Below are 22,039 nucleotides of genomic sequence, written 5' to 3'. Positions count from 1 at the left end.
GGATGTTTAAGGAACTTTTATCATAGACTACCAACACCATTGGGTTTAATTTTTGTATGAAAGATTGATTTTTACACTGCTTAGTGTTTGAGAAGACATCGTAATCATTGCTGTAAACTTTATTCATTATCTGGTAAATGAAAACTAAATAATATATTATGAGAGGCTTTTGTATGGAGGTCAGTCGTGTTGAAGTTGGCACTTGAATATCTTCCCTACTCAACATTACAAATTTAAGAAACGACGTGATCGGTTTCTTGATCAGCTCCGCTTGAAGTCGCTTTGAACTGTTCTTGTGAAAGCAGGTCAACATCAAAGAAATATTATTTAATACAGGTAAATGTGTTTTGTTAATATATAGATCCACCGCAAATAATTATTTGACTACTATTTGCTCGGACAAACTCATTCAACAATTGGTAAATTAAGTTGTGTTGGATGGAACTTTTATAAAGTTTGTATTTAGACAGATTTAGAGACAATGGAAAGTGTTTTAGTTTAGTTCAATTCAACTTTATTTAATACAAAATTAGTTACCTGAAACGAAATTGTAGTCTATTTCGTGCCTAGCTTACCTGGATAAACCGACATTGGCCTATTCTCTACGAGAAGAGAGCTACAATTCGAATATATATAAAAAAATTGAAAAACTTCTGTCATATAATGGTACATTCCATAAACCCTGCCCTCAAGTGGGAACATCCCAACATACCACCATCATCATTTCTTTTCGAGACATGGTAGAAGTAATTTAAAGTTTGTAAATTTGAAATTTGCCTGTCAGGTAGTGTTTCTGCTGCTAAAAAATAACCGGTTATTGACCATGTGAATAAATTAACCCAAATTTCTTGGCAGCGGAAACCGGACAATTGCACACAATGACCGGTTAAATGGCAGCCTGAAAATAACCAATCGATTCAGTGTTATTAAAGATCACCGATTATTAATTGATTTGTAAATTATTATTAAATTACAAAAAAAAAGTTTTACTATCCTTATAATATTGTTTATTTATTACAAAACTACACAGACACATAAAAAGATATAATACATGTTATAAGAAAAGTAGGCTGCAAGTTTTTTTGAATTTTATATCATTTAATTTCAAAATTCATTTATTTTTTAATCAAATTTCATAGTTTTAGACTGCTCTGGGTGATAGAAAAACTTACTTGACGATGATATTGAGAATTCAGGAGCCACAATATACCGTAGATGGAATAATATGTCAGAGATAACAGTATTGGCTGATGAGTTGTCAATAATAGAATTAAAGAAGTGTATTTCAGAAACATTATATAAGAAAAGAACCCGAAATATGTACTAATCCCGACCTGGGGTCAAAGATAAATTATGTATGAAATGTCAGAAACAAACAGTTTGTTTGTTTCTTTATTTCCATTCACAAAAACAAACATAAACATACATAAATATTCATTACAAAAATGAAACAATGAAAATGGGGAATCTCTGAAGCACAGCTTATAAGTAGTTACAAAACAGTATATAAATAGAAATATGAAAAAAACAGTAAATGGATAAGTAATAAATAATTAATATTACAGATGTAGAATATGATGTTAAAAAATGACAAGAATATTTCTACTGACCTAGAAATATAAAGATACATGTTCTAAATGTATTCTGCACTTTACATTTATCAATGTCTGGACATATTATAACCCAAAGGCTAAATTGTCAATCTCTCCATCATTGTTGTCTTATTCAAACAAATGGCATGGTAGAATTTCTTTTGTTTTAAATGGCAAATTATTAAAGTATCGGTTTACTTGTCAAAATCTATTAAGTTTGATTGAATAAAGGAGAAAATAAAATTTAAAATAAAATGATTTTGAAAAAACGATACAAAGAATTTTATAGAGATGTTTTAAAAAACACATTAAATTTTATTATTTTTTCCCTTTTTCTTCTACATCTTTAATTTATTTATTTATTTACAATCTCATTCAACAGCGGGAAACCCGCCACTTACAGAATGGAATAAAATATATATATATCTTAAGACCTATATACAAAACAAAGTTATACAATCTTACTAATTTTATTACAAAAACAATTATAACGGTAAAAAAAAGAGATCAATAGAATTATCTTTAACAACACAATTATTAAAAAGAAGACAAATACGTGAAATAAATCCATTCTTGGTAATTAATAATGATTTAGAGTTTTTATGGAAGTGGTATTATACTACACCTTCACAAACATATAATAATACCAGATTTATATAGCGCCCTTTTCATGAGTAATCATGGGTGAGTGGCCGAGCGGTTAAGACAGTGGAACCGTAATCACGTAGCCATAACATCGGCAGAGGTTCGAGGCTCACTCACTCCATGGTTTTGGTGGTAGAACGAGTCTTCTCGGATAAGGACTATAAACCGTAGGTCCAGTGTACACAACTTGCTCGTGTGCACTTTAAAGAACCTAGTACATCTTTCGAGACGAGTAGGGGGTTACCCCGGTGTATTAGTACATCACAGCCACTGATCACCAACTGGGCCCTCTGGGAGACCAGTCTTTGACTGAAGAGGTTACCCAGTATAAATATATATTTCAATCATATTTCAATCATGCTCAAAGGCGCTTTACAAGCATTATTACCCCAGTATTTTTTGGGATCAAACACGTATGGAAACATACTCCCATAATGCAGCCGGTAACCAGCGCAGTTGTGTCTAGATCTAACTGGGTACCCATTTATACACCTGGGTGGAGAGAGGCAACGTAAGTAAAGTATCTTGCCTACGGATACAAGCAATGCGGCGAGAGTTGGATTCGAACCTAGGTCTGACGATCGGTAGTCCAACGTCCAACACACTGCGCCACACGCCCTCCACATATCTAAACCATGGTTACCATTTGGACAATGACGTAGGATCAACTGAGTTGACCAATCACAAGCGACAGTTTAAATGATCCATTGCCTTGTGATTGGTCAAATTACTTACAGTGGGCTTGCATCCTTGCCAAGTGGGAACCAAGCTTAACATTGTATTACACAATTAGAAGTTTTTTTTTATCATATTTCCAAAATAAACTGATACAAAAAGTAAAGTAATGATTAATTAATTCATGAATATTCTGTGATTTTATATCTTGGGTGTCAAGAGTTGGAGGTCATAATTTGATATCAAACTAAACTTGATTTCCTCCTGATGCTGTGCCATAATGATATCTAGTGACAATTGGTGATTAATTTCTTCATCAATAACCTTAAATTTGAAGCAAATTTGTCAGATCATCAATCATTTGAAGATGGCGTGGAATGCATAGTCAGTACAAATACATATTTCATAAAGGGATTAACAGAAACGTGCATATATTTTAACAGTCTGGCGCTCTTAAAGCTGAAATATTCTCATAATCTTATTAGATGTCTATAAGTATTTTGTTTTTGTACACTGTAGGCTATAAAGCACAGAAGACTGCTTTGTGCATTTCAGTACTGTATATATCATGAAATACACATTACAGTAGATCAGTAGTAATTAAAATTAATTAATTAATTGCTGTATGTCGATATAATGTAGCCCAAATATTTAAAACGTGTTTAAAGACTTTTTTTATATACCTAAAGTAGTATACCCATGTTGAAATAAAATTTTGTTTATCCTTCTTTTTTTTATTTTGTAAAATGGATGCACCATTAATTGAGTTGTGCCAACGATATACAGTTAATTCCAATGAATAAATAAAAAATAAATACTACATTTTTGTAAACTTGTGAAGAGATGCTCTTTGTTGATCATAAACAATTAAGTATGGTACTACACAGTGCTTGACCATAGGGCATAAGATCTATAAGAAAAAAAAGCTACCATAGTAAAGCTCTGTCTACACTATCAAACTAGTTTGACAAAAAAATGTGATCTGCCCAAATATGGTAATGGTATGCCCAAATATGGTAGTGATATGCCATCATCAGGCCCATATATGGGCACATGACATTCTTTTGTCACATAAAGTTTGATGAGCTTTATGTTTTACAATAATAGTGAGCTCACATTTGACAGTGATTATAAAGTTACTTCTCATAGGTTTAGAAGTTTACCTCTCTTTTTTTAGGTGTCAGACATATCCTTAAACCCTATCTTTTTAACAAATTACTTAATTCCAAGGATAGTACTTAGTACTTAATGTTCTACTCCCTGCCTACAAAAGTGTGATAAAATGCTTTTATAGATGGACAAAACCTATTAACATGGTCTTTTGACTGTCAATAGAATAGATGATGATGGGTAATTCACCTAATAGGTATTAACCATAATGAGTGGTACACTGATGACCATCAATTTATCAGATCTTTTACCTTCAATCAACTTCTAATTCTCACTCCACACAGGCTTTCTTTAAGGTCTTATCAATGCTAATCTTTAATGTCTTTGTTCTGATAGTTTTAAATTCAACAACACAAAACAGTGATTATTCCACAGTCAGTACTAATTAAAGTTCTTAACATTCATTTGTTTGCAAACAATGTTTTGAAATCCTACATCTATTGTACCAACAAGACAAGGAGGCCACAGTATATTATTATTTATTCAACTACTTGTTTCTGTTTTTTCTTATAATTAATAAGATTAAACAAGTGGTTTTTAAAACAGCTTGTGCTAAAAAATGGAAATCATGACCTTGTTTTGTGTTTAAAATTGTGATGTGTTAAAACTTTAAATTTACAGTTTTACTTAAAACCACTTCAATATTTGAATTTAAATATTTGTGTCCTTGGATTTGCATGCCAATCATTTTTTAATGATCTTATAGCAATCAATTACCACATGAATTAAAACAATTACAATTCAAATGATGTGATTTAAAAGTAATATTTTGATAAATGAATATTGTATTGTACTAATGGAAAGGTCATCCACAACATTTTTTTAATAAATTTTCAATGTTTGAAATTGATAAGTGCTTGGATTTTGTTGATACACTGCTATATGGCCACACTCGGTAAATATTTCATTATCATTTTGTATTTACTGTACTTATTGAATTTGAAATGTGAAAGCCAGTTAGATTTTCAGTAATTTGGTATTAAGCTTTATCTTGCTTGATAACAAACGGATTAATGTGGTAATCTGTAGCTCAAGTTAATCTTGTTTCTTTAGCTGGTGTTGCAATACTTTAGTCATAGGCACACTCTTTTAGTCTGAACACTGTCTACAATTCCCCAGGGTTAAATTAACTCCAATGGTTACTTTTTCTGAACACTTCTTGCTGCCCAGTAGAACTTATCACAGTCTTGGTAAAACTAACCATGCTGGCTAAAATTCCAATCTGAAAGTGCGAATCAGGTAAACACATTTTAATAAAACGATACTAGTGTCAACTAACTGTGTGAAGTTGGTTTTAATTTTTAAATTGGGTAAAGTTAGTTTGGTTATTAAAATCAACCATTTTCCAAGTCCAGTGTGAACAAGGCTTAAACAGTCAATACTTAAGCAATATCTAACTTCATTTTTCATTATCCATTCTCTTTTTTATCCCATACTTAAAACTGTGTCAATCAAACTGACAATTGTGATCTGTGTCAATGTCATTCTCACTGACGACGATAACACGATACTGCATTTTAAAACAGTCAATTTTAATATTTAATTCTAGTATTACTTAATAGTGTAAGTTAACGTAACATGGTTTGTTTCTCCAACAAGTAGGCCTACTTTATTACGCCAAAAGGTATGAAAGATTTCTCCATATGTTAAAGGATGAACTAGATTTGAGGTAATATACAAGGAATACTATTAATAACACATTGTTTAGAATGTTCAGAAAGAGTATTGAACACATGCAGTCTAACTAGTTGATGCGTTAAAGAAAATTATTCTTGACAGTAGTTTTTAATGTCACATATATTTTTGTACTACAGTACTTAAGGTATTAATGTACTGTCACAGACTTTTAAATATATCGGTAAAATTCAACAACTTTTTGCAACTTTATCGCTATCAACACTTAACACACACCAATGTCAAGTGCACTTAATAAATGATTTAAAATAGTAATGACATGTAAAGTTAAAAGATGCAAACAATTTTTAGTTGAAAATTTACACAAAAAAACCCCAAATAAATATCTTTAGATTACAGCGTATATGTATTTTATTACTATCATTACGAGTGTTCTTTACAATAAAAGCTGTCAGTTCTGTCACAATTATTTTGATTAATGTAAAGATTGAGAACAATGTTTTTGTCTTTTTGCCATATCGATTGTGCCTTAAAACAACCTTTTAAATTATTGCCTACGCCTTGGTACATTACCCATTAACTAGGCCAATGAAGAAAGGTTGAACTTTAGATAAACATTTCAATTACCATTAAAACATAAATAATCATTTATTTTAATCTATTTTTTTTGTATGAACATTTTGTGCCAAATATAAATTCATAGGTTTTATCTATTCATCATTTTTTATACTGAATATTCTCATACTCTCAATTGTAATAAAAATAAATCGGTATAATTCATAAATATTATTGATAATAAACCTTATAGGATAAATAAAATAATCTATTTTTTATATATAATTCTAATTGTTGTTTATCTTCCTGTTTTAAAAACTCCCCATATGCAGCATTTAGAAACTAAAATTTCTAAATTCCCACTGCTATTATGTAGCATATTTAAAGTTTATGTAGTGTATTTAAGTTTTGACTCCCGAATTGTCCACTTGGCTTCATAGATAAGTTTGAATATTGCCATATATGTTAAGAGCTACAACATGGATAATCCAGAGTACATATAGTAGTTATAAATGGCTCTCACTACATAAATAATGATTCTATTTTGTGCCTAGCTTACCTGGATAGACCAATAATAGCCTATGCTCTCCAGAGGGAGAAGTTTAGATACAAAAAAGTAAAAAGTTCTAGAACAACCCTGTACCATAATGGACTAGTCTGGAATTTGTATATTTATTTTCCCTATTAAAATTAGGTGTTCCAGTTTTTTCTTTCTAAGCAAATAACCTGTATTTTGTATTATGTTATTCATAAATAATTTGCAGTTATATTATAATATGTACATATAGTAGCAATATTGTTTTCTATTCTTATATTACAAAAAGCATTTAATGATCAAGTTGAAAAAGAGTATATTTTTTAATGAGAGATTCCACTCTCTATTTCAAAGGCTTTTCCAGCGACCGACATCTTTCCGTAGTGTACAGTTATAGTTAATGAAAACTGAAAAGTACAGTTTCATATTGAATGTGACAAGAAAATTTACAGCCTAAAGTATACGGTGCTGTGAATAGCAGAAGTCTAATTTGAAATTTCTCAAGAAGTCTTCTCAATTTCAAAATCTTCATGAATTTTAAAAGATATTGACATATAAACTCCAAATAGCTGTTGTTATTTGAACTCACGATAATGAATGTTTTATGTTGGTTCAAACTTATGCTTTTAAAAGAAACACAACACCTTTTTTTTTTGTGAAAATTTTTGGAAATTATGGAATATGCTTATTTTCTGGAATTTTTTGAGTCAAATTATAATTTAAAGATGGGAAAAATATTTTAAATACAATAGTTTATTAAAAGTTTACATAAAAAGAAGTTAAAATACCTGTAATATAAAATGCCCTAAGGTGGAATGTTGTAAATAAAGTACTGTATATCATTTCTTACCATGATAACATTGTGAACATCCTTCTAAGATAGTTGGTATCTTATCTTATCTCTACTCGATCCATTTTTATGTGATTCTTTAAGGCAGTAGTTTCCCATGTATAATTTAAATTTGAGGTAAAACTTTATGTTGGTCATGATATAAATCTATAGCAATATTATGGGAAGGGCAATAAGGATTGGAATGTGTGTTGGATAGTATACTAGCCAAAATGTGACATTTTTATGATAAATAATGAATGCCAGTGTCAAAGTTATAACTGGTGTAATAGTATTCCTGACATTTTTAAAGTGTGTACTTGTAATTCATTACTGGTCATAAATTTGATTTCTAACAAACTTCCTTGTGTTTTTATGGAAATATTTTAAAACCCTGTTTTCTCACATTATCTATAGTTTTAAGTATAAAATGATATTAAGGTTTTCCTTGGTTATCCACCCACTAAAAACTTTAATATTATCATGCTTATTATTATCATGCTTATTATAAACTACAGTAAGTCTCATTAGTGAGTTAAAAGAGTTGGAATTAGGTCAGGATTGAAACCTGGACCTTGGGATTGGAAGACAAGTATGTTAACCACCAAAACTACATGCTTCACCATATTGTATATAGAGAGAAATATATAAAAAATATTTTGGCTACTGCACGCGTGATGTTGACCGGAATTGTACTGGGAAGGTTTTTAACTAAATTTGAAAAGCAGTTGCGTGGGTACGAGTTCTTGCTATTTACAAAATATGAAATATAGGTGAAATATGTATTCTAAAATATTAGTATATTCTAAAATATGTATTTTTACATAAAAACTGCAAAAGTATAATAAAATTCGCCTTATTAGATCCAAGTAAATTATGTTGTAAATATTTAGAACCATATTAGATTGTATAGAAATGGATATTGAAAAGCACCTTTGTAGTCAAAGATTATATACAGGCGTGAACAAAAAAGATAATGATATTTGACATTATGTTAACTCGCTTATTACTTCTGATTGTGTGATAAGACATGGTTAAAAAAGATAAAATTCAGCCAGCCAATCAGGTTTTTAACCTAGCCATCATGGACTTACGGATCAATAATAAAAAAAAACCATTATCCAAATCTAATATGTTCTAGGCAAGAAAGGTTCAACATAATGTTGGTAAAAAACTAAATTTTGGAAAATGAAATTTATTGTTTGGTGAAATATTTGGTGATACTACGGTACTGTACTAAGTGATTGTGTAGGGTTGATGGAAGATGTTTTGTTAATTGATTGTGAGCTAGATTTTGGGATGAAACTTAAATTACACAAACATAATCATTAATGAAAATGTTTGAAAATAAAAATTTCTATTAAGTAGGAAAAGGAGATGTGATGGGAGGTATCGAGTAGGAATGAGGGAGTGATGAAAGAAAGATCCCTTCCCTACGTTTTTTTAGATCTAATTTAATATCACATGTAAAAATAATACTATATGGTCCTATTGCGATAACTTTTTTAGTCTTTAACCGGTTAAAAATGTGAAAAATAAGTCGATTCTAATAATTATAGCGGCCTGCTATAAATCCCAAAATGAATTATGCGCGGATTGTGTTTTTTGTTTTTCTTCTGTAATTCACCCACTTTTCGATCGATTGTGAGGCCAAAACAAATGGAAAAATACCGGATTTTCTCCAATTTGTATCAACGGAGTCTGGCAAAAATAGAAAGACAATTAACACAGCAACTATACAACATCAGACTAGGTAATATAGCTAGCGTATGATGTTCGTACGTTATCGATGTTTACCAGCAAGGCCTACAAAACTAAGCCTAGCTAGGCTAGGCCTAAAGACCGTCCACGAGAGGTCACTCGCCGCGAGCTACTTAGGTAGTGCATGTTTCTCACTTTTTATCATAATTTACCATAGAACGTACATTTAAGACAAGGAATGACCTGATTAAATGTTTTCAAAGTAATATATATGTATTATTTTTACTAAACATCACAAATTGTAGGGAACGGGTCTTTAACATAAAAGAAATTAGCACAAAGAAAAAATGTATATTTGATTTTACAAATTGGAAAACATACCTAACTATACACAGTGTAGATATCAACAGCATAATATTGGTTGATTAACTGTAAACATTCTTACGGAGCTTTTCCACTGAAATTGCTTTGTTAACAAGATAATTATTGTTTTTTTAGTGATACGATGTGTGCCTTGGCCAACTCTATTAGGTTTATTTTCACTCTATTGTATGTATTCTCAAACAAATTAAGAGCAATCACAATGCTCATATCTGTTATTGTTTTCTGCGTTCACTCAAAATAATTAGATACTCGGATTGAACCACTGGTTATTATACTTCAATCGTCCTATTTTCTTATAAAGAGTTTCATATTCTTACAATATATGTTGTATTGTAATTTACGGTTTTCCTAGCCTGTTAATGATGATATATCTTAGTTATATGACTTCATTTTCATACTCTCATTATATATAATCGTTGTATTGTGTTTTGTAAAAAGACTTTTTGCTATGTTTTGTTAGTATGTATTGCAATTTACTTCTAGGCCTGTTATAAAGTACTTTAATGTATTGATAAATATGTTAAAACTTCTCCATACAGTAGCTATAAACATTTTCTGTTCCTTCTACTATTGTATTATAATTGTGCATTGTTATTTAATGACAGAATATATTACATATTGTTACGTATTATAACACTTGATCATAACGTGAATCATACTGTATGTACCAAGGCTATTTTGTGTTCATTTTGCTTTGTTATTTTTATTTGTGCTTTGTTTGGGATATATAGGTGTATAGAAATGTATTGTTTTTTGTTTAAACATACAGTATAAATAAACAAAGGCTTCAACTCTAGTTATATTATAACTTTCCTAATCCAATTAGATATAAATTTGTTTTATGTTTATCATCTATAATTGTCTAGATGTGTTTAATGTTATGTTGTTTTTTGGTAGAACTAAAAAACTGCAAAGTGAAAATCTATATCTATATCTAGAAATGAAAATTCAGTTTACAATAAATCAATCTTGTATATGGGGACCCATTTATTATATGTTTGTACAAATAAAAATATATGCTCTTACTAAAGAGGTACAGTACGAGCATGTTATTCTCAATGGATTATTGGTTGCCCTTGGGCAAACCCATGTTGTGATGGATGACCTATTTTGCTGTAATTATATAATTGAAGGTATCCACATAAAATGGAACACCTATCATATTTTAGCTCTGTGAAGATACGCTTTCATTTTTTGTAGTTATAAATACAAGACCTGAAGCTATTCCATTTCTAGAATTATAGTACTAATTTTTTTTTTCTTATAATGATACAGTTTTTATTATAGGTTTTTGTTGTTGAATTATATCTAAATGCACACAAACATTGTAATTGAACACCGCTGGGTACATCAATGCTTACCATAAAATTTGTGTATACTATTATTACTATCAGTAAATTAAATACCCCAAACACTAGAGAATGCTATAACATTATACAATATAAATTCAAACAGCGTTTTATCGGCAGAGATATATCTCAGGCTCATCATGCAGTATACTCATCTGTCCCTGGCCGTGAGTGTGAACTCTATATTGTCCTCAATGAAATCTATCCTATTTTATAATCTCTCCTAATTTAGACTTAATTTCAGATACAGAATTCGCATACATTTTGAATATGAGATATCGGATACGGAAATGACACAATAAATTCTTGAATAATTGGTACCGTTTACTGTATAATTGTGTTGCAAATCCTGTTTATTTTACCATTAAAGAGATGGTAATCAAGACCTTTCATTCATTTACAACATTCGCAAAGATTTCTTAAAATTGGCTTTGTTTGCGGTATAAAATATGCATCAACTATACAATTTATGTGCAACTAGCTCATTATTAATACCCCACTAAAATATAGAGTGCCGATATTCACAACTTCCGTTCAACTTCAATGGATATGTGTTGCATTTAATGATATAGTCCCTTTCCAACATTTGGCATTATAAAATATGAAGGTACATTGCAGACTTCTATGATATCTCCCCAGGCGCGGATTTATCGGCGTTATTTTCTAAGATGTACAGTGATGCATACATATATTCACATTCAAAATTTTACTGTATACAACTTGGGAAATGCATTTCATATTCAAATCCTAGTATATAGTTTATTACAACAAGCTAAATAGGCTCAAAATTTACAGACACATCATTTTAAAATCTACAACAAATATGATAATGATTTTAATAACAAAAGTAACGGGAAAATCATAACCAGTACCTCTGAATTCACCTATTTGTGTACAAGATACATAACATACCTGTTCATGTAGTACCACACCCACTTTGGGCCTATACTCTGCCTATACATTAATGTTGACTGCCTTCACTTAATTTGGTTGATGGGAGACATATAATATGATTAACACTTGGTCAATCAGTGGATACCTTTTCATCAAATTACCGTTAGTGTTATGCTATACATATACAGATATATACAGTTCACACATATTTAACTTTACAGTTGTATCATATAAGATTTATCATTTCAAATGGAGACATATATCTTACTATATGTAAAATTTATTTATAATATAAAAACTATTTAAACTAATATTTTATAAGTAAGAGCTTAATATGATAAACCTGATGTATATCTACCCAATGTAAAACTATAGTAATTGTCCTCACACATTATTTACCACACTCCTTTTTGGTATCCACCTGTCTAAAATGCTTACCTAATATACCATATTATAAAAGTTCCTGGCTATAAGCACTCTAAGTCATGTTCTAATTAGATTTTTATAAAAATATGTGCAACATGAATGCCAGTGCATATAATCTCATGGCAGAAAAACAGAAAGATACTACGGAACTTTTAATGACTTTTATTCTAATTTAGATAAGCCATCACTCGACAATCATGATAGGATATTTATAAAATGTACAAGTCTAAAAATACTGCTGTGTGTAAGATTTGACTATAAAATGTATTTCACGTAGGAATTAGATATCGATTTTGGCATATGATTTATATGTAACGATGCATAGCGTTTGCAGCGGGTCTAAATGACAGGGTCAACACGTGATTAACAAGATTTTTAAATGCGTGAGAAAGATTTTATAGCCGCTAGGTGCTACTTTTGTAATGACAAAGAGGCTCGGTGCATACTGCTTTGAGTATGCAGTATCACTTGGATTGTAAATATTGCATTGCCATTTATACTACTAAACTACAGTTAAAACATGGAGGTATAAATACCTCCATGGTTAAAACATGAAGTCAAAATGTAGTACATGCATTTTTAAATGCATCACTGGTTTTATATAATATTATGATAGATATATAATGATAATTTAAGTATATTGATAGTTATAATGAAAAACAAGAAGGTTCAAATTAATTGGTGTACCGTATTTGATCCCAGAAATTTAAATATAAATATTTACTCTTATAAAAGAATGATATTATTAGTATTTACATATTTTTTGTTTCATAATTGTAGATTTATTTATTTCAATACTGTTTTTTTTCCTATTTTATTTTTTCTTAATCAAAAAATATATTTGCAAGCAATTATAAATGAAAATGCAATAATACATTTAAATATCAAATTTTTCATTTCAAATACTTGGTATTGTTAAAAGGCCATAATTTGAATAAAAATGAAAATATAATAATGTAATACAATTAATAATGATTGGATAATTCAAGTTATGGGATATCTATTGTTCTGTAGAGAGACAATAAACAGCAATTTGGTATCTACCACTTATATTTTATTGTATAAATTGAGTGCTTTCATATAATGGCAATAATATATCCAAGGATTGGCTATAAAAATGCTAATACATATTGAATGTACAATATGGTGTTTTATTGTAAAATACCTTTCTTTGTTGTTATTGTTAACCTTTTGTATTTTTTTTTGACTAAAGGCTTTGCCATTATAACTTAACCATAAAGGTTAATTTGACATAAATGTGAATAATTATATTTTAGCTGTTTTAAATGCAAATTTGCTTTCAATATATTGTATGGTTATGTCCATATGACTGTAACTATTTAGTATAGTATATTTGAGATAAAATTGACAAAATAAATGGTGAATATTTATAAATAAACATGCATAAAGGAACTCTAAACTATCCATTGAAAAATTGTTTTTATTGATTAATTAATTTATACACGGTGAAGAAAAGAAAATCTATGAGAATGGGAAAAAGATCACCCCAACCAATTTGAATCCAGAGTCACATAAATTATATATTTAAAACAAAAATTAATATAATATTATTAAAAACAATCACAATAGGTTATCCATTAATATGGATAACCAATTATTATTATAACATTCTTTTTAAAACATGTAATTATAAAAATCGTTTGTTTATATATTTCAGACGTGCAATACAGAAGAACCAAGACCTTTTACCCGAATCACCAATTTTAAATATATTTTATGATGATTTCTGGGGCACACCACTGGTCCACAGCGGAAGTCACAAATCCTACCGACCAATTTGTGTTCTTACATTTCGACTCAACTATTTCCTTGGTGGATTCAATCCGTTTGGATATCATCTCGGAAACGTACTACTACACTGTTTATCAACGTTATTATTTACATACACGGCAAGACAATTTTTAAAACGGACGTTCCCGACAATTTTTGCGGGATTGTTATTCAGTGTTCATCCCGTCCATACAGAAGCGGTCGCTGGAGTCGTGGGCCGTGCTGATGTTGGTGCTTGCTTATTTTTCTTAGCTTCTTTGTTGTGTTTTATAAATTACTGTAAATATAGAGATTTATCTGATGATGTGTCGATGCGGAATGGAGTAAATAAAAAATGGATGTATCTGTTTGCAAGTATGTTGTTCACGTTGGCGAGTATGCTGACAAAAGAACAAGGAATTACCGTATTAGCGGTAAACATTACGTATGATTTGTTTATAAAGCATGGAACAAGATTACAAGAAATATGGACAATATTTTCAAAGGTATTTCATTTATTTAAATGTTAATTTCTAGTGTTTTATTACTAGAATTTATGTTTTGTAATATTATGTATCGCCATCATAAAAATGAACAAGGTCCTGTTTCTTCTGCATAAAAATAACCGGTTAAAAACGGTGTGAATAATTTAACCCCAATTTCTTGGGAGCAGAAACAGGACAATTGTTTAGTAACCGGTTAAATGACAGCGCAAAAATAATGGTTAAAAATATCCATTCAATTCGGTGTTAGAACGCCATTTAACCGGTTATTGCTGGGCAACTTTTAGCTGCAACACAACATAACGGTTATTTGATTGACAGCTGCTGACTTTGAGTCAACTACACTGCAGTAATGTTTGAATAAACCGCCAGGACCAATTGCATTTTGGGTAATTCTAACGATTTTTGACAACGATCACCCACTGATTTAAATGGTTATTTTGGAGCAGAAATGCAGTAAATATAAAAATTACATTTTAAATCTATTTTGAAATAAACAGTTTATTCGGCATTATGCATCAGAAACAGACCCCAAAATAGGTTGCCATTATTCAATAGTGAGAAACGTATGATAGAATAGTTACAAAATTTCAAATGATAATTTGATGAACAAACTGAATGTCAAAGCTTCCCCGTCAAAAATTGGGTCAATTAAATAAACTCAGCAAATTTAAAACCTATATTTACATAACCATTTATTATTAGATGTAAACTGATGACAGTTGCATGTAATAATTCTCCTCAATCAATTGTATTTTCATCCACCACTTTATATCTGCAAATATTAATAGCTATTGATTGACCTCAATGTTAAAGTAGGCCTGTAAATATTGCTTTTCTTTTAGCACAGCAGACCTACATATTAACTATAATAGTGATGTAGCCATTTTCCTGTGCCTACACTAGGCTAACTAGAGATCGTGTTATAAGACTAAATAGTCAGTGATTGCGGCTTCCCATACACTGAGAACATAGCTGACTGTAGTTTTACTTCATACAGTAGTATGCCTATCTGTTACGCCCAAAGCACAAACAGATAGTCACTTGTGCTGTGTGGTCAACTTTAAGTGCCCTTATGATTTTATTAGAACCTGAAGCCATATGTTTACACACTTTTTTTTCTATCAGAGAGGTATTGCGGTTAAGCTTGCTCTGCGTTCATACACGAAAATACACTGGTTAAACAAATTATATCATTAAAGGTACATCAGAGTTTATCGTGGTTAATGACACAGAGGTATAAGCGAGATAAACGGGTTACCTGAGCACTTATGTCAAAAGTAATTCAGATATGATTTGGATACGCTTAAGCTGAATGTAGTTAACTGTTGTGCGTGTAAACGCAGCTTGAGTTGAAAGGTTACAACATACAATTTGTTAACCTATACTGTACTACAAAGCTACGCAAAACAGCAAAAACGTAAACATTGTTAATAAAGTTAAAGATATATTGTCCCATGAAAAAATAATTTTTTTAATTGTTCAGGTCTTGCACACTATTGTCTGCATACATCTCATAGTCTCTCCTCTCCCAGACTTGCTTTGGGGATTGCTCATGCCCAGTCTGAGTTTACAAATTCCCATTTTTCAGGCTTAGTAAAGCTTCCGCGTGATACAGTTGCCTAATGCTTCCGTCCTCTTGAATATAACTGCTTGAAGACGTGGCACAAACATCTTTGAAGATATACCGTCCAATAACAAAACACAAATGTTGGAGTGAAGCCCATAAGAAATTTATGATTTACAGCACTTTTTCTTTATCAATTTAGGCATACAGTATGTCACACTGTCTGATCTAATGCACTTAAGTAGTTTTATGTCTATATGCTTTTAACACTTGATAATAGTACTAATAGCCAGCTAATTCCTTTTTAAATGAAATCATGCTGGGAAGTCTGTATGATGTTTGTTTTTTTCTTTTTTGTTTTGGTGTCTACGCCTGTATTAGGTGATAATGCATCTAGTTGATTGCGGAAATGCTACGTTGTAAATGTTCCTTTGTATCCGGCTGTTAAGTAATAACCACTTAAATGGAATTTTGTGTCCGATTAGACATTTTTTACTAAACAGTAAAATGTTCCAGAAAAAAATATTCCTTTGGTTTACTCACTCGCATTTTCCGACTCGCGACTCGCATTTTCCGAACTGCAACTCGCATTTTCCGACTCCCAACTCGCAACTTGCAGAAAAGAAACCCTCTCCAATGATATGGTACAATCACAAGTACAAAACAATTAAACCTATTATAAGAATGATGAAAATAACATAAAAGTATCTGCCAAACTAGGGAATGGGAAAATTATAAGTCAATTCCGGAAATTATAAAAATTTTAATATGTTTATCCAATTGCATTCTAAGCTAAGCTTGAGGTGTAGATTTTCTATATATTGATGTTTACTTAAAGTTTACGAAAATAAAACCAACTTTAAAGTCTACTTTAGTTACTTATTTGTGACCCGATCTGGCAAAACCCTCTCTTTGTCGGCAATTCAAAATTCACGTAATCAGTCAAAATACGTCCAAATCGACTACCCTGGCAGATTACATGTTTTTGCATTTTTGAAATATTTCACTATCTAAGAATACGTCTACCTGATTTAAACTCCCGAAATTTAACTAAAATTATGAAAAAAGAGAGTTTTAAAAACATGTATTTTCCTCAAGCCTAACAATTTATTCACGATCTACGCTAAAATTTTGCGTAAATTCAGTTGAAAGTTGCCGAGTTTTACGACATTTTGATCGCCAGTTCGCTGCACAATGTTGAAAGGTCACACATCAAAATAAAGCTCATCCATTTGACATTCCAAATATGGAAGTTTTAGGGCGGAGTTTAAAGAAGGAACCAATGAAAACTTTGATTTACTATGACATCATTTCAGAAAATTCGGTTCTTCGAAGTTTCTGGAACAGCGAACTGCGTGTGTTGCTATGCGCATCATCGCAATAACAAACGTTATTGGTCAACGCGCTAGATGTTATACGCTCTACGCGCGGAAATAAAAAGTTGTTTACATTTTTGTGAGGTTATTTTTATTGTACACACAGCATGTCGTAAATTGGAATATAAACGATTTTAATATTCAAAGTAAAGTGTTCTGCAATAGCTGTAGTGTGTATTTGTTTATTCCATAGTAAAATAGACAAGTCAAAAACAATTCACGTCATAAATTCAATTGTATTTTCTAAATTTTTTTGGGCTAGTAGGCCCTAGGCCTAATTTTATTATGGTTGTAGGCCTACTACTACTGGGCCTAGCTTTATATTATTGTCAATAGTTTTATTTATACATTTTATATATCCAATCGGCTCTTAATCATTTATTTAATTTATTTTCCATTCCTTTCATATTAAATGTTTTTTTAAATCATTGGATTCAAGCCCAAACATCACAGCGAATCTTCCACGTTATAAAAAAAAACAAATGTAATCGTCAATACAGTGTAATGTTAGCTTGCAATTAGCTGTGACTCTGCAAGGCGCCTAACTTGTCTAGACTAACGCTAGCCCCCGTGTCGATGCACCGCTGCCATACACGGCCTGATGAACACCCATCATCAGTAGGTCTTATACAGGCGATGACGGCGAAAATCTGAATTGGCGCGCCTAGGCCTAGGCCTGCTTGGTTTTTTGCCGTTGATATCGTAAACACTTCCGAAACCAGTTAACATTAGCTTGGTAGTTATAATGCTGCTTTTCAATAGTGCAAAATAGTTAATTCGAGTGACCATAGTGTCCACGCTGCTGCTATATCGCACACACTTCCTGGTATGACGTCATTGTGCCTTAGACCAAAATAGCGCGTTGCTACGGAGTGAGTTTTCAGCGCGTATCAAAAAGAATTTCATTGCAAACTTCAAACGCGATTTTCTCGTAAACTAATTGAATGATTTGTAAGTTTTTAAAATATAATAACTTTTTAAATATTTACTCAATTTTTATGAAATAAACACCATTGCAAAGCTTATGATTCAAATAATCCAAATATATAAAAAAATACAAAATGAATATTTCCGACAAAAGTAGGGTTTTGCCAGATCGGGTCACATTTAATCTTTTAACAATAGCATCTTTTCAAACTATTCCTAATTCAAATGTAAAAGTTGGCTAACTTATTTATAGGTGTATAAAAGAATTGCTATTAATCATTGAACACTGGAGGCCATATTTGTATTGGGTTTCAACAGAAGCAAATTACTGTACTGTCATTTCAAGTTTTTGTTACAGGTTTACAATACATTGTTAATGTATAGGGCCTATAAATTAACCATGTATGGGCCTATACATTTACCATGTATCGGCCTATAAACAACACTCCTTCCTCTAAAAGAATGACAGCCTATCTGATACTTTCAAATGAAATTCATTTTATATATTGTATTGTGAATTTGATATTCTGCTGTTTTACCACTTGCTGTAGATTAGCATTGCAATGATACAGTTTTTTACAGGCACATGCTTTTTTTTATATATATATTTGGGAAAGTGCGAATCAATTCACTATCATTCTTAAAGGCAGCAATCCTGTTCACAAGAAAAACATATACACAAGATGCTCTACATAATAAAAGTCTTATTACGATTATTAATATTACAAGTCTATAAATTGTCATTAGAAAAATCCTGACAGGACTTGAACCCAGGACCCTTTAAAATCCTGACAGGACTTGAACCCAGTACCCTTCAATTGGTAGCCTAGCATCATAACCAACAAGCCACAACTCTACTCCTTTGAGGTATAACAAACAATCAAGTTTCTAATATTAGTAACCAACAAAGTTCTTTTTTATATTACCTAAAACAACATTCCTTCCTGATTATGAGTACACCTGGATTTTGAATAGTATGTATTTGATTTATTTAATATCACTGGTGCATTCGACCCTAAAAACCTCATAGGCCCCATGAGAGGACTAGCTGCCTACGAGTCTACTCCCTACATAATAAATAACAACATAAACAACTATAAATTTTACATTTTCGTGTCAGAATGTCAGGTTCCATAGTTGAACTATTCACTAAAAAAACTGACCTAGTATGTACTGTATGTACCTGTGTCTGATATTTTACTTTTATAAAAATCAATAGTAATGAATTATGTAAGACTTGCCATCAGTGTTGTTATGGTACCAAGTGTGCTACTGAATCATACTAATGTTAAGCTCTCTCTACACTGTCAAACTTTATGTAACAAAAAAATGTGATGTGCCCATATATGGACACGATGACGTCATATCACTACCATATTTGGGCACATCACACTTTTTATGTCAAACTAGGTTGATATTGTAGACATAGTTTTAATGATTATCTAATATTTTAAGCTTGTGATGATTAATTTTTGTTACCTTTTAAAATGTTTGGAATGTTTTTCCATCAAAGTTTATGCTGGCCTCTAATTTCCCAATATTAATTGATTATCCATTTTAAAGCCTGTTCTTTTTTTAAAGTGAAAATATAGGACAGCCAAGTTAAGTTGAGAATTAATGAATAAGGTCACTTTAGGTTGAAATTCGTACTATGAAATATATCAGTTGGTTTTAGACAATTCTAATCTCGGAATTTATAATCTATAAATTATGGAAATAGTATAATTTTTTTATTATAAATTGTGAAATCAGCAACATTTAGTTGATTTGAACCACTCCTTTAGGACACTACTATTTAGGGAACATCCCTTTTAAAGGGACACTATCCTGTGAAAATAAAGGAGGGCAATATAATGTGTTAACGCTATGGCTAACCCCTATTCAGGGGACACTGTGGTCCTGAAGGTGTCTCCTTAATAGAGGTTCCACTGGAAACTCTATCATATTCTTCTTACTGACTCACTCATTACGCAGAACAAACATTGCATTTGACCATTTGAAATGGTAACCAACATTATCACAGGTGTTTCATGCAACAATTTTTAAAGGTCCATGGAAGTGAGGAGAAGCCTGCTCAGCTGGTACCAATTCATGTTCATGGACACTTTGGCTGTGATATCCTTTCACTGTAAATGAGGTCATTATATTTTAAATTAAAGTCATGAATGATTAAAATATCAAATTTTATCAGCTGTCATTATCATAACTTCCAAGAGGAATTTTGAAGCAAAATGTTATAAAATCACAAAAGAATAAACAAAAGATGAGAATATTTAGTACAGGAAAGTTGTTCAACTAAAAATATAGGTCTTTTTGTTTGATATTCAATTCGGCACCTTATTTTTAAAGAATCTTAGGGCGCGTTTATACAACACGCTATTACACGCATATTCTACACGCCTACGAGAAGTGTGTTGTATAACAACAAAGAGATTCCGTGTAATGAGATTTTAATTGCAAAAAAGGCTACTTGGCTGAATCCTAAAATTTGGTGGATTCCCGGTCGCCGTTACCGTGTTGGAAGTGTCCTCAGGGTATATTTTGACCTCTCGTTAAAACAGGTCGTAATATCAATCATGTCATGCGACGTCTAACAAGATTGGGCCCATTTATTGCTGCTTCGCTGCCAGCAATCATCCTCCTACCACGTCTTACGCCTAGCCTGGTAGGGCCAACTCGTAGTGGTAGTAGGCCTCTATAGACTATCGTTTCCCACTCCAAACAGAATAAAAAATAACATCGCAAAAATCTTCTTCCATAGTGTATAGATGAAACAATGAAACCCTTAAAATAACTTTTATTAATTTAAATGAACCGAGAACAAAATAAACAACAATGCAAACGTGAACGAATACAATAATGAAAATGGTAAATACCGCGCGAATCATCGGACAGCGAGGAGGCGACGATGATTTGTTGACAACAACCCAGCCAACAATTCAATTCAAGCGATCAACGATTTGACCTTTTATCCTAGCATGCACTGCGTGTTGATGAAACTTCCGGTACAACACGGTATCGTGATTTCTAGTATAACAGCAAACGTTAAGGTGGGTTGACCTCGGTCCGAACAACACGCTAAAAATTTAAGCCGTGTTCAAATTTAGGGTGTTGTATAAACACGACCTTAGTTTAGATTACCTAAGGAACTGAAAAAACAAATTTTAATTCCTGGACACAGTAATGTTTTAACTACAGAGTAGTATTACCAATATCCTTTGATATAATATGAGACAATGACAGTGTTTTTTCCTCTTTTTCGTAAACACACTATCAAACTGTATGTGCCCATATATGGACATGATGATGTCATATCACCATCATATCTGGGTATATCACTACCATATATGGGCACATCACACTTTTTTTGTCAAAATGTAGACAGAGCTTTACATCTTCCTTCCTATATAAAAGAATATCATTTATATATATGAAGTACCATATACATATTCAATATATTAGCAACAGGTAATCATTGTTTCCAGGTTTTTCCGTCAACATTTTTT

General features: G+C 31.3%; 1 protein-coding gene across 1 annotated transcript in view; it reads left to right on the top strand.

Moving 5' to 3' along the window:
- LOC140040610 (protein O-mannosyl-transferase TMTC2-like) overlaps window positions 1-22,039 on the top strand; it is a 70,780-nt gene that overhangs the window by 19,216 nt on the left and 29,525 nt on the right. Inside the window, exon 2 of the mRNA XM_072086668.1 lies at window positions 14,069-14,666. Within this exon, the coding sequence (XP_071942769.1) occupies window positions 14,069-14,666 (598 nt within the window). The remainder of the gene's footprint in view (window positions 1-14,068; window positions 14,667-22,039) is intronic.

This window comes from Antedon mediterranea, chromosome 2 (genome assembly GCF_964355755.1).
Source record: "Antedon mediterranea chromosome 2, ecAntMedi1.1, whole genome shotgun sequence".
NCBI classification, from domain to species: domain Eukaryota; kingdom Metazoa; phylum Echinodermata; class Crinoidea; order Comatulida; family Antedonidae; genus Antedon; species Antedon mediterranea.
Note: the sequence above shows the minus strand (reverse complement) of the source record. Positions and strands in the feature narration are given on the sequence as shown.